At 46.4% G+C, this 12,114-nt stretch overlaps 1 protein-coding gene across 1 annotated transcript; it reads left to right on the top strand.

Annotated features, from left to right (window-relative positions):
• Positions 1-2,373: 2,373 nt before the first annotated feature.
• Positions 2,374-3,796, top strand: LOC142616237 (uncharacterized). The gene is made up of 2 exons (XM_075789120.1): positions 2,374-2,874; positions 2,953-3,796. The coding sequence occupies exons 1-2, from the start codon at positions 2,374-2,376 to the stop codon at positions 3,730-3,732; spliced, it is 1,281 nt and encodes a 426-aa protein (XP_075645235.1). The 3' UTR covers positions 3,733-3,796.
• Positions 3,797-12,114: the final 8,318 nt, after the last annotated feature.

Below are 12,114 nucleotides of genomic sequence, written 5' to 3' on the forward strand. Positions count from 1 at the left end.
GGCTCAGGCCCAATGAGCCTTCAACAACATAAATTTCTAGAGTGTGGGCTTGAAACCCAGGTTAGAAGTATTGGGGATTTGATAACAATTCCAAAGCTAAAAACATTTATTAACAACAAACAATTATTGCAAATAAATCTCCTCGGACGTAAGCCGAGAACTCTTTTTCTATTATTTCTCTTTTCTTTCTTCTTTTTTTTTGTTACAAAAAGAAGATCCGCCACTATTGTTCTAAGTTCCCCTTTAAATACTTCTCTTTTCTGATACTTTGTCCACGTGTTGTTCTCACCCCCTTCCCCCTAGATATTTTTCTCCTTAGTGCCTCTGGATAGTGACCAGAAGTTTCCTTTCCACTGTTCAGGGGTCACTTCCCCATTAATGCGGCCAGGGAGGTAGGTGCAGAATCTTTAATGCCGAAGTGGCAGCCTTTATCTTTGGTATTTCTCAAATACCGGTGCTTCTAGGATATTCAAGGATTCACCCCTTTTAACCATTGGTCTTCACCGAGTCGTCCCTTAACCTTTATAATGAAGTCCCTGGTTCTCCCATATCCGTCCGAGGAGAAAATCACCCCTCGGAAGAATCCTCGGATCCTCGGCGTATGGGCCGACCCGTAGTACTAACAAAATCTTAACCCAGGAGCAGGTTGGCCCTCCTTAGCATGGCCCAAAGGTCCATATACCCACCGGGGTCGTTTCACTCCCCACAATAGCCCCTCAAAACTCTAATTTTCAACATCCGAGGAGAAAAATAGGGTTTTGATCCGATGAGAACTAACTCTGCATACTTTGTGAATGATTGCACGTGTGGAAACCGTTTCGCGTTCCAGAAGACGCCACTTGGCGGTTTTATTTTCAAAAACGCGCGCATTTATTACTATAAGTTACACCTTGTCCCCCCACGTTCAACGGTGAGATAGGAATCCAACGGTCCTCGTTATTTCACGAAAATTTGGGCGGGACAAATATAATTTCGAGGCCGCTTTCCGCACACCGTGACGCTTCGGGAACCTGCGCCTTCATTTAATTCGTCAGGGACTAATCCCATCAAAACATCAGTAAACATACTTTACCCGCAGAAAACCGTGGAAATTTGCACAACTTGAGATTCGTAAGTTTTTTATTCTTCTTTTCTTAACCTTTTCTCCTCGGATCTTGTCCTCGGCTATCCTTGTAGACATTTTCCCTTTTAGAGTTTAATCTTTCGTCCCTCTCTGATGGGAAAATTTAAGTGTCTAGTTGATACCGCCGCTGGAATGGAAGGCTTCAGAGCCAAGTATCACATTCCCGGCGATGTAGGTTTAAAATATTGCCCGGCGGAAGCCGTGGCCGGCTCTAGAAAGGCTGGAGAGGTCATCATCCCAATGGTAGCCTTTGTAGAGGGTGGGATGACCCTCCCAATGAAGCCTGTAACTAGGGAGTACCTCCGCAACCACCGGTTGTGTCCCGATCAGTGCACCTCAAACGTTTTTAGAGTTTTGGGTAGCGTCGATGCTCTAAACGAGCAAATGGGTCTAAACCTCACCTGGCACGATGTCGTCTTTCTGTACGAGTGCCATAAACTCACCAATGTAGGTTACTACATTAAATCCCGCTCCAGCGTCGTTAGGCTAATCTCCTGTCTGCCCAAATCCAACAAAGGCATGAAGGATGACTACCTGATCGTCTCTGGGAACTGGCACGACGGCCTCCACTGCCCAGTTGAGTGGGGGGATCCAGGTGCGACACCTTAGGATTAACCTCCCCACCGCACAACTTCCTCTAACACTCACAAAAATGCGTATTCATATGTATTCATGTTTATTTAAGTTTATTATATGTTGTGTGAATCTGACCATGTTCGTTTGCTTCGATGTCTTTCTTTGCAGATAGGCAACACGTGCGCCCACGCTTGAGCCACTGCAACGTTGCAGATCTAAACCAAGTACTGCGCTCCGAGGTGTTTGTCAGCGAGGACCTACAACTCAGGGCTGCTCATCTGATTCTGGGGTACGATCCCATTTCTTCGGACTTCCAGGAGATAGAAAACGCCATAGTCGCGGGTGACCGAAGGCGAAAGAAGATAAACGTAGCCCGGCCCCACTTTTTGGACGACTACGATCTCCCTGACGCATCTCACACCGTTTTGCACACACAGCCCATAGCGGCGATCCCCCTCACCGTGCATTCTCAGGGCATTGTTGTCCCAGAGGAGCGAGTGTCCTCTTCAAACACTTTGGACGAGGAGATCGAACACTTCCAGCTCGAGGACTCTCCACGACCTCGCGGAAACCCATTTGTTATCCTCTCCGACGAGGAGGAAGAAGAAGCCGAGGCCTCTGGGATCGCGGGTCTAGTGGTAGCGCGTCCAGACGACAGTTCAATCGAAGAAGAAATGGACAAGCTTAAGGATCTCATGACCGATAGAGGTGCCCGAGTGGCAAAGAAAGGAGCAAAAGGAGCCCAAGCTCCCCCTGCTTTGCCACCACCCCCTCCTCCAGCCGATACAAAACCTCCCATAGATGATTCTAAGAAGAAGAGAAAGGTGGACGCCGAGGGGGCTGGTGGGGAGAAAGCAAAAAAACTAAAACAGGAACCGCCGTTGGCCCAACAACAGAAGCCGAACAAAGGCAAAGGGCGCGCCCGCTCAGTTGAGAGTGGGGAGATCAGGGAAGTGGCCGAGGTGCGACGAGCACCAGCCACCTGGTCTCCTGACTTGAGGCTAGACGGCGCCCCTATTCCCTGCCACTCCAGCATCAGGGCAGTCCAACAAGGCCACGCCCACCATCTAGCCGAGGTGTTGGAGCGTCCTCTTCTGTTGCCCAAGGATATGGAATCCTTGGAGAAGATGGGCCAGCCGCAGCTGTTCCTCTCACTGAAAAGGGGTTTAGCTCTAGTAAGTTCCACCTCGCACTTATATTCTGTATTTATTTATAAACACTTTACTGCATTGACCCTCCTAACATTTTTGTAGTCCATCCAAGAGGTTTTTGCGGCCGAGAAGTTCGTGGAGGATTCTCGAAAGCGCGCTGGGATGGAGCAGGAGTTAAGACAAGAGGCAGAAAGGTCTCTGGACCAGGCCCTGGCAGAGAAAGGGAAGTTCACTTCACAGCTGGCCGACCTGAAAAGAGAGAGAGACGGCGACAAGGCCAGCTTGAAGACGATGGAGAGTCAAGTGGAGGGGCAACATAAGCTCCTCCGTCAAAAGGATGACGAGCTTGCCCAAGTCCAACAGGCACGCTCCGACTTGGAAAAGGAGCTTACACGGGCGAAAGAGGAAGCTCACGCCCACAAGCACGCCCTGGAGGCCGCTAAGAAGGCCAGTTATCAGGAGGGGGTTACCAAAACGCAAGAGGAGCTGACAGAGGCTTTTGCGGCCTTGTGCCATGAGTACTGTCAGCAGGTCTGGGGGGAGGCCATGAATGCAGCAGGGGTTCCTCAAGTTTCCGAACTGAGGAAGCCCGAGAACATTTGGCTTCCCCTAGACATACAGGAAATTGAAGACCCTCCTGTTGCTGCCTCTCCTGCCCTTCCTCCTGTGGTGGAAGAGCTCGTTCCTGCTCCTACAGAACCTGAAGGTTCCCATAAAGAGAAGGACGAGTGCGGTGGTGCCGAGAAGGAGCAGATCCAGAGCATGGAGCCCCTCATTCCTTCAACAGACAAAGGGAAACAAGTCTTGTCCACCTTTGAGCTGGAATTGAAGAGTACTGAGGCTGGCAGCAGCTCCCACCAAGACCCCCCTTCCCTAGTTTAGGGCCTAGTCTAGGAATTTTTTTGTACTCCCCTTCCTTGTATATAATTAATGAAAAACATTTTTATTCGGCTTTCAATATTGTTGCCTTTGTTTTGCTTTATTCTTCTTGTGTTCGCCACGAAAGTTCACAATAACAAATAGTTGACAGGGAAAACAGAATAAATATGACTCCACCATGCAAACCATTAGGACTTCTAAATTGCCACATAACCTTAGATATTAAATAATGTCACAGTGTAGATAACTCACATAACCTTAGATGGTAAACCTTTGTAACCTGATGTATTACTTTCAGTAGGGCGTAAGGTCCAAAGACCATTCCTCACAAGAATTGATTTGTCACTCAAAAATGAAGAACTTAAGATCCAAATTAACGAATGGAGAGATAATAATTTCCCTATAACATATGATAAGAATAAGAACAGTGACAAGATTTGCGGTCCGAGGACTGCACTTAGACAAGTTCCTGTTTGATTCTTAACAGTTGTAACTTCAAACGTAAATTTTCCCAAAGTAGGAGGTCCGAGGACCCGGCATAACTAAGGTTCTGTTTAACAAATGAAAAGATATCAATTTCCACAAGGTTTGTGGTCCGAGGACTACACTTAGCCAAGTTTCTGTTTGATTCTTAAGAGTAGCAACTTCAAATGTTAATTTTCCTAAAGTATGAGGTCCGAGGACCCGGCATAACTAAAGTTCTATTTAACAAATGAAAAGATATCAATTTCCACAAGGTTTGTGGTCCGAGGACTACACTTAACCAAGTTTCTGTTTGATTCTTAAGAGTAGTAACTTCAAATGTTAATTTTCCCAAAGTAGGAGGTTCGAGGACCCGGCATAACTAAGGTTCTGTTTAACAAATGAAAAGATATCAATTTTCACAAGGTTTGTGGTCCGAGGACTACACTTAACCAAGTTTTTGTTTGATTCTTAAGAGTAGTAACTTCAAATGTTAATTTTCCCAAAGTAGGAGGTCCGAGGACCCGGCATAACTAAGGTTCTGTTTAACAAATGAAAAGATATCAATTTTCACAAGGTTTGTGGTCCGAGGACTACACTTAACCAAGTTTCTGTTTGATTCTTAAGAGTAGTAATTTCAAATGTTAATTTTCCCAAAGTAGGAGGTCCGAGGACCCGGCATAACTAAGGTTCTGTTTAACAAATGAAAAGATATCAATTTCCACAAGGTTTGTGGTCCGAGGACTACACTTAACCAAGTTTCTGTTTGATTCTTAAGAGTAGTAATTTCAAATGTTAATTTTCCCAAAGTAGGAGGTCCGAGGACCCGGCATAACTAAGGTTCTGTTTAACAAATGAAAAGATATCAATTTCCACAAGGTTTGTGGTCCGAGGACTACTCTTAACCAAGTTTCTGTTTGATTCTTATGGATAGTAGTTGGAAACTCCTGCGGTATTTACAACTTTGAACTGATTACAAACAAAAACACACTTTATTAATAATAATACCTTCGCAGGTTATTTACATTCCATGGGCGTGGTACAATTCTTTCATCTAGATCAGCTAGTCGGTACGACCTTATACCTGCTACTGAAACAATTCAATAGGGGCCTTCCTAGTTTGGTCCGAGCTTACCCCAAGCTGGGTTCCTTGAAGTGCCCACAACCTTTCTTAATACGAGATCCCCAAGCGCTAGTGGCCTTAGCTTCACGTGGGCATCATATCCCCGTTTAAGTTTTTGTTGATAATAAGCCATCTGAACCATGGCTGCCTCGCGTCGTTCTTCAAGTAAGTCAAGATCTTTTTCCAGGAGTCCATTGTTGCTCTGGGGGTTAAAAGAACTCGTCTTCAGGGTGGGAAAGCCAAATTCTAAGGGTATCACCGCCTCGGCTCCATAAGTCATAGAGAATGGCGTTTCTCCCGTGGACCTGCGCGGTGTGGTCCGATACGTCCACAGAACATGAGGGAGTTCTTCTACCCATCTGCCTTTTGCATCGTCTAACATTTTCTTAAGCCCACTGACTATGACCTTATTAACGGCCTCGGCCTGCCCATTTCCCTGAGGATAAGCTGGGGTGGAGTATCTGTTTATGATACCCATGTCACCACAATATTGCCTAAAGGCCTTGCTGTCAAATTGAACGCCATTGTCGGAGATAAGTGTGTGTGGTATACCGAACCTAGTGACAATATTTTTCCAGACAAACTTCTTGGAATCAACATCTCTGATATTTGCTAAGGGCTCGGCCTCTACCCATTTGGTGAAATAGTCTGTTCCCACAAGAAGCCATCTTTTATTTCCTGCTGCTCTCGGAAATGGCCCCACTATGTCCAATCCCCACTGCGCAAAAGGCCAAGGACTGGAGAGAGGGTTGAGAACCCCCCCAGGTTGATGAATATTAGGGGCGAACCTCTAGCATTGATCACATTTTCTTGCATAGTCTTGAGCCTCCCTCTGCATGTTGGGCCACCAATAACCTTGAGTCAAGGCCCTATGGGCTAAGGACCTTCCCCCAGTGTGGCTTCCACAAATCCCTTCATGCAGTTCCTCCAGAAGTGCTTCAGTTGATTCAGGGTGCACACACAACAAGTACGGTCCTGAGAAGGATCGTTTGTACAGTTTTTGGTCCTCGGACAACCAAAAACGTGGCGCCTTTCGACGTATCTTATCTGCTTCAGACTTGTCTTCAGGAAGGATATCATTCCTAAGAAAAGATATGACCGGGTCAATCCAACTAGGTCCAGGCCTTATTAGATGGATGCGGGCCGCCTTGGCGGGGGTAAGAGTTGGCTCCAGCAAATCCTCCACAAGGACAATCCTGGGCAAGCCCTGAGCCGAGGACGTTGCTAACGTAGCCAAAGAATCGGCATGGGTGTTTCCACTTCTAGAGATGTGAGTTAGGACGAAGGAGTCAAATTCAGATTGCTGACGCTTGACTTGGGCCAAATATTCCTGCATTCTGGGGTCTCTAGCCTCCATGGTCCCCATGACTTGGCCGACCACTAACTGAGAGTCCGAGAACACATGGATTTCCTTTCCACCCATCCTACGTACCATCTGCATGCCCACCAAGACTGCTTCATACTCGGCCTCATTGTTAGTAGCCGAGAATGCCAATCTCAAAGATTTTTTGAAGACAATTCCCTTAGGGGACATTAGAATAAGTCCAACACCAGACCTTCTCTGATTAGCAGCCCCATCCACGTACACTTTCCAAGTCGAAGGCACTGCGGCCGTGATCACACCAACTGATTTTCCATCCGTGTGTGCTTCTTTTAGAGTTTCTTCTAGCAATGGTTCAGTAAACTCTACCACCAAGTCAGTGAGGACCTGGCCCTTCACCGAGGTGTGAGGCTTGTATTTAACGTCAAAAGCCCCTAAAATGGTTCCCCACTTTGCCACCCTACCAGAGTAATCGGCGCTGCGTAACACCGCCTTGAGAGGCAATTGGGTCAGAACCACTACGGTGTGAGACTGAAAATAATGAGGAAGCTTGCGCGTGGCGTGAACTATGGCCAGAAGTGCTTTCTCCAAGAGCAAATAGCGCACCTCGGCCTCATTTAAAGACTTACTGACGTAGTAGACCGGTCTTTGCACCCCGCTTTCATTCCTTATAAGGACCAGGCTGACCGCGTGGACGGCCATTGCCAGATAAGCAAACAAGACCTCGTCCGCCTCAGGGCGAGACAAGATGGGTGGCCGAGAAAGATATTGCTTAAGTTGCTGAAAAACTAACACGCAATCCTCGGTCCATTGAAACCATTTCCATTTATTCAACAATTGGAAGAAAGGACGGCATCGGTCAGCGGACCGAGAGATAAACCTATTCAATGCGGCAATCATTCCGGTCAATTTCTGGATCTCTTTTGGGTTCCGAGGCGGCTGCAAATCCTGAATAGCCTTGACCTGCGCTGGGTTCACCTCTATGCCTCTGTGAGTAATCATGTAACCCAAAAACTTTCCGGACCCCACGCCAAAAGAGCACTTTGAGGCGTTAAGGCGCAGCTTGTACTTTCTTAGCACCTGGAAGGTGTCGGCTAGATCTTTGACGTGTGAAGGTATTGTTTTGCTCTTTACCACCATATCGTCTACATACACCTCAATAGTCTTCCCCAATTGCTGTTCGAACATCCTGGTTATCATTCTTTGGTAAGTAGCCCCAGCATTTTTCAACCCAAATGGCATGACCTTATAGTGGTAGTTCCCCGTTGGAGTAATGAAAGCTGTCTTCTCTTGATCCTCCACCGCCAAGGAAATCTGATGGTAACCCTGGAAGGCATCCAAAAAACTCATCTGAGGATGTCCGACAGTGGCGTCCACCAGTTGATCAATACGCGGCATTGGGAACGAATCCTTGGGGCAGGCCTTGTTCAAATCCGTGAAGTCCACACATACTCTCCACGTTCCATTCTTCTTTTTAACTACAACCGTGTGCGCCAGCCACTCAGGGTAGAAAACTTCTTTAATAGCCCCAGCCCTCTTAAGTTTGAGCACCTCTTCCTTTACAGTCTCAGAATGTTCTTTGGAAGAACGCCGAGGTGGCTGCCTTCTCGGAACAATGGCAGGGTTGACATTCAAACGATGGCAAATGAAGCTCAGATCTACACCTGGAGCCTCATACGGGTCCTACTCAAAAACATCAATATTGTCCTTCAGAAATTCCAACAACTCCATTTTCTCCTGGTGAGGCAAACGTATGCCGACTTGGAAGAACCTCTCTGGATCATCGGCTATTAAAAACTTCTCTAATTCCTCACAATGAGCCTCCTCTCCTGTCATCATTCCAGATGAATCAGGAGCGGTTAACTGCTATAAGTCTTCGGTGATCGAAGCCGACGACTCGGCTTCTGCCTGGTGCAGTACTGCAGCCGACATGCATTGCCTGGCCACCGATTGGCTGCCGAGGACCTCTTCAACACATTCCCCCGAGGGGAACTTAACCTTAACATGCAAGGTAGAGGAGACAGCTCCAAGAGCGTGCAGCCATGGCCTGGTGAGGATGGCTGTATATGGAGAGTACGCGTCAACCACAATGAAATCCACCTCAACCGTTTCTGAGCCGGATTGAACGGGCAAACGGATCTGTCCCTTCGGCACAACGGCTCTCCCCTCGAAGCTTATAAGTGGCGAGTCATAAGGAGTAAGATCTTCCAGCTTCAATCTTAACCCCTTAAATAGATCAGAGTACATGATATCTGCACCGCTGCCCTGATCTATCATCACCCTCCTCACATCATAGTTCCCTATCCTAAGCGTAACTACAAGAGCATCGTCATGGGGTTGGATAGTCCCTACCTTATCCTCCTCGGAGAATCCCAAGACGGGCAAATTTAGCTTCAACCTCTTCGGCCTGTAGCCCAACTCCTCGGCCTGAGGATGTGAAACTGTCATCACCCTAGTGGGAGCCGAGCCGGTCCTGCCAGGTGCAGCAAAAATAACATTAATAGTTCCTAACACTGGCTGAGATGAATTATTCCTTTAATTGTTTGAACCAGATTGACTACCCTGCTCGCTAGGTTGGCACAAGTGTTGCTTCAGTTTTCCTTCACTGACAAGCTGCTCCAAGTGGTTCCAAAGGGTCCGACAGTTCTCAGTAGTGTGGCCTACATCCTGGTGGTACTGGCAAAAGAGGTTCTGATTCCTCTTTGCAGGGTCTCCTACCATCTTATCAGGCCATCTAAAGAAGGGCTCCTTACGAACTTTCTCCAGCAACTGATGTACTGGTTCTCGGAACACAGTGTTCACTGCCTGAGGTGCTGCCGAGCCGGACTGCCCAACGTAATCTCACCTCGGCTTGTTATTGTGGTACCTGCCCGACCTGAAATCCCTTCTCTCCTGCGGGATAACCTTCTCCTTACCCTTTCCTTGCTGTTGGTCTTCCTCCACTCTCTTGTACTCGTCAATACGGTCCATGAGGCGACGTACACTGCGGACGGGCTTTTTAGTCAAAGACTTTCTCAGGTCGTGGTCAGTAGGAAGGCCTACCTTAAAGGTATTAAGCGCCACCTCATCAAAGTCACCATCTATTTCATTAAACGTCTCCCAGTAACGGTCGGAGTATGATTTCAACGTCTCCCCTTCCCTCATGGTCATGGATAACAGCGAGTCCAATGGCTGAGGTACTCTGCTACACGTAATGAACCGCGAAGCGAATGCTCTAGTAAGCTCCCCAAACGAACCTATAGACCCCGATTTAAGGCCGTTGAACCACCTCATAGCAATAGGTCCCAGGCTAGAGGGGAAAACTTTACACATCAGGGTCTCGTTGTGAGAGTGCACCGCCATCCTCTGGTTAAAGTGACTTACGTGCTCCACCGGATCAGTCCGGCCATTGTAGATGGTAAAAGTGGGCTGGGTAAACCTCCTGGGAAGCCTTCCTTTCTCAATCCTCCGTGTAAACGGAGATTTGGAGAGTCGGTGCAACGCCCTACTCATAGCATCGTTGCCTAAGCCCCTAGAATGAAGCTTCTTACGTTTGCGAGTTGGCTGGTCATCCTCCTCACCGGAGGACGTTGCACTGGTGGGGGAGCGCGACCTTGAGCTGTAGCCACCTCCCCTATCCTCCTCCGAGGAAGGATTAGATGAGGACGGTGAAAACCTACGTTTAGCACGGCGTAACTTTCTCTTCAAACGATTGATTTCCTTCTGCATGGATTTAGAACCCTCCTCGTGGGTGGTGCTACCCCCACCATGAGTATGGCTAGCGCCTGGGTATTCTGTATGGACGCTTCCCTCACGATCCCTTCGACGTTCAAGACGTTCGAAATGATCTTCCAGTTGTGATCCCTGTGATTCTGCATGGTGAGAACCTAAGCCTGCCATCCTATCCCCACCTCTTCTAGACTAGGTTCCCCACAGATGGCGCCAATTGTAAGTGCACAATTGCACCTGGACCCAAAGGCAATCACGGGCTTAGGCCCAATGAGCCTTCAACAATATAAATTTCTAGAGTGTGGGCTTGAAACCCAGGTTAGAAGTATTGGGGATTTGATAACAATTCCAAAGCTAAAAACATTTATTAACAACAAACAATTATTGCAAATAAATCTCCTCGAACGTAAGCCGAGAACTCCCTTTCTATTATTTCTCTTTTCTTTCTTTCTTTTTTTTTGTTACAAAAAGAAGATCCGCCACTATTGTTCTAAGTTCCCCTTTAAATACTTCTCTTTCTGATACTTTGTCCACGTGTTGTTCTCACCCCCTTCCCCCTAGATATTTTTCTCCTTAGTGCCTCTGGATAGTGACCAGAAGTTTCCTTTCCACTGTTCAGGGGTCACTTCCCCATTAATGCGGCCAGGGAGGTAGGTGCAGAGTCTTTAATGTGGAAGTGGCAGCCTTTATCTTTGGTATTTCTCAAATACCGGTGCTTCTAGGATATTCAAGGATTCACCCCTTTTAACCATTGGTCTTCACCGAGTCGTCCCTTAACCTTTATAATGAAGTCCCTGGTTCTCCCATATCCGTCCGAGGAAAAAATCACCCCTCGGAAGAATCCTCGGATCCTCGGCAGAATCCTCGGATCCTCGGCGTATGGGCCGACCCGTAGTACTAACAAAATCTTAACCCAGGAGCAGGTTGGCCCTCCTTAGCATGGCCCAAAGGCCCATATACCCATTGGGGTCGTTTCACTCCCCACAATAATAATATTACTACTAATTAAGCATTTGTATCTAGGTTTTTCAACAACTCTTTACAACCAAAAATAGCTAATCCACTTAAAATTATAATATTACAAAAATAAAATAACTTTTAAAGTGTAGAACCATAGTTTCTAATTAAGGATATTATTACAATTTCACTTAATAATGTAATATGTTATTTAAGAGTTTGATTTACAAAAGGTAAAGTCTCAAGTTGTTGTTGAGAAAGTTGATTCTCAATAATTATTAGAGACACTTACAGCAATTATTTTAGCAAAATTATTTAGGATTTTAATTGGGTTGAATTCCTATTAACTCAATATTCTAAGGGACTTTTTAGAGATGGGGGTGAAAGAAAACAAAACACACCAATTTTTCTTTCCATTTAAAAAATTCAATTACCATTCTACAATTTATGGGACATTTTTGGAACACTATTGTACAATTTTGGAGGCCTTAATTCCCCTTTGAATTTTTTTTTTTTTTGTGTGTGTATAGTGGGCCTTAAGCCTAGGCCCTAAGTAGGTTTGGAAGTGACAGCCCAGGCCCCAATGTTAATGTCCTTTCTTACATGGTTTTCCTACATGGTTGCACCTATCTATTACAAGACACCAAAGTCAATACACCCAAACGTTCTGAAATATGCCTTGGGTAAATCTCGTACTATTGAACTCTCGAATCCCATGTTTTTCATACATCCATGATTGTGGGAATTGGAGCTGCGCCCTAACCTTTTTTTTTTTTTTTTGTTGATGAAAGAAAGACTTTATTATCCAAAGAAA

The sequence above is a fragment of the Castanea sativa genome, chromosome 11, assembly GCF_040712315.1.
Source record: "Castanea sativa cultivar Marrone di Chiusa Pesio chromosome 11, ASM4071231v1".
Classification (NCBI taxonomy): Eukaryota; Viridiplantae; Streptophyta; class Magnoliopsida; order Fagales; family Fagaceae; genus Castanea; species Castanea sativa.

Coding starts and splice junctions, on each gene's coding strand:
- LOC142616237 (XM_075789120.1), top strand. CDS start 2,374: ATGGACAAGCTTAAGGATCTCATGACCGATAGAGGTGCCCGAGTGGCA. Junction 2,875..2,952: donor TGAAAAGGGGTTTAGCTCTA/GTAAGTTCCACC, acceptor ACATTTTTGTAG/TCCATCCAAGAGGTTTTTGC.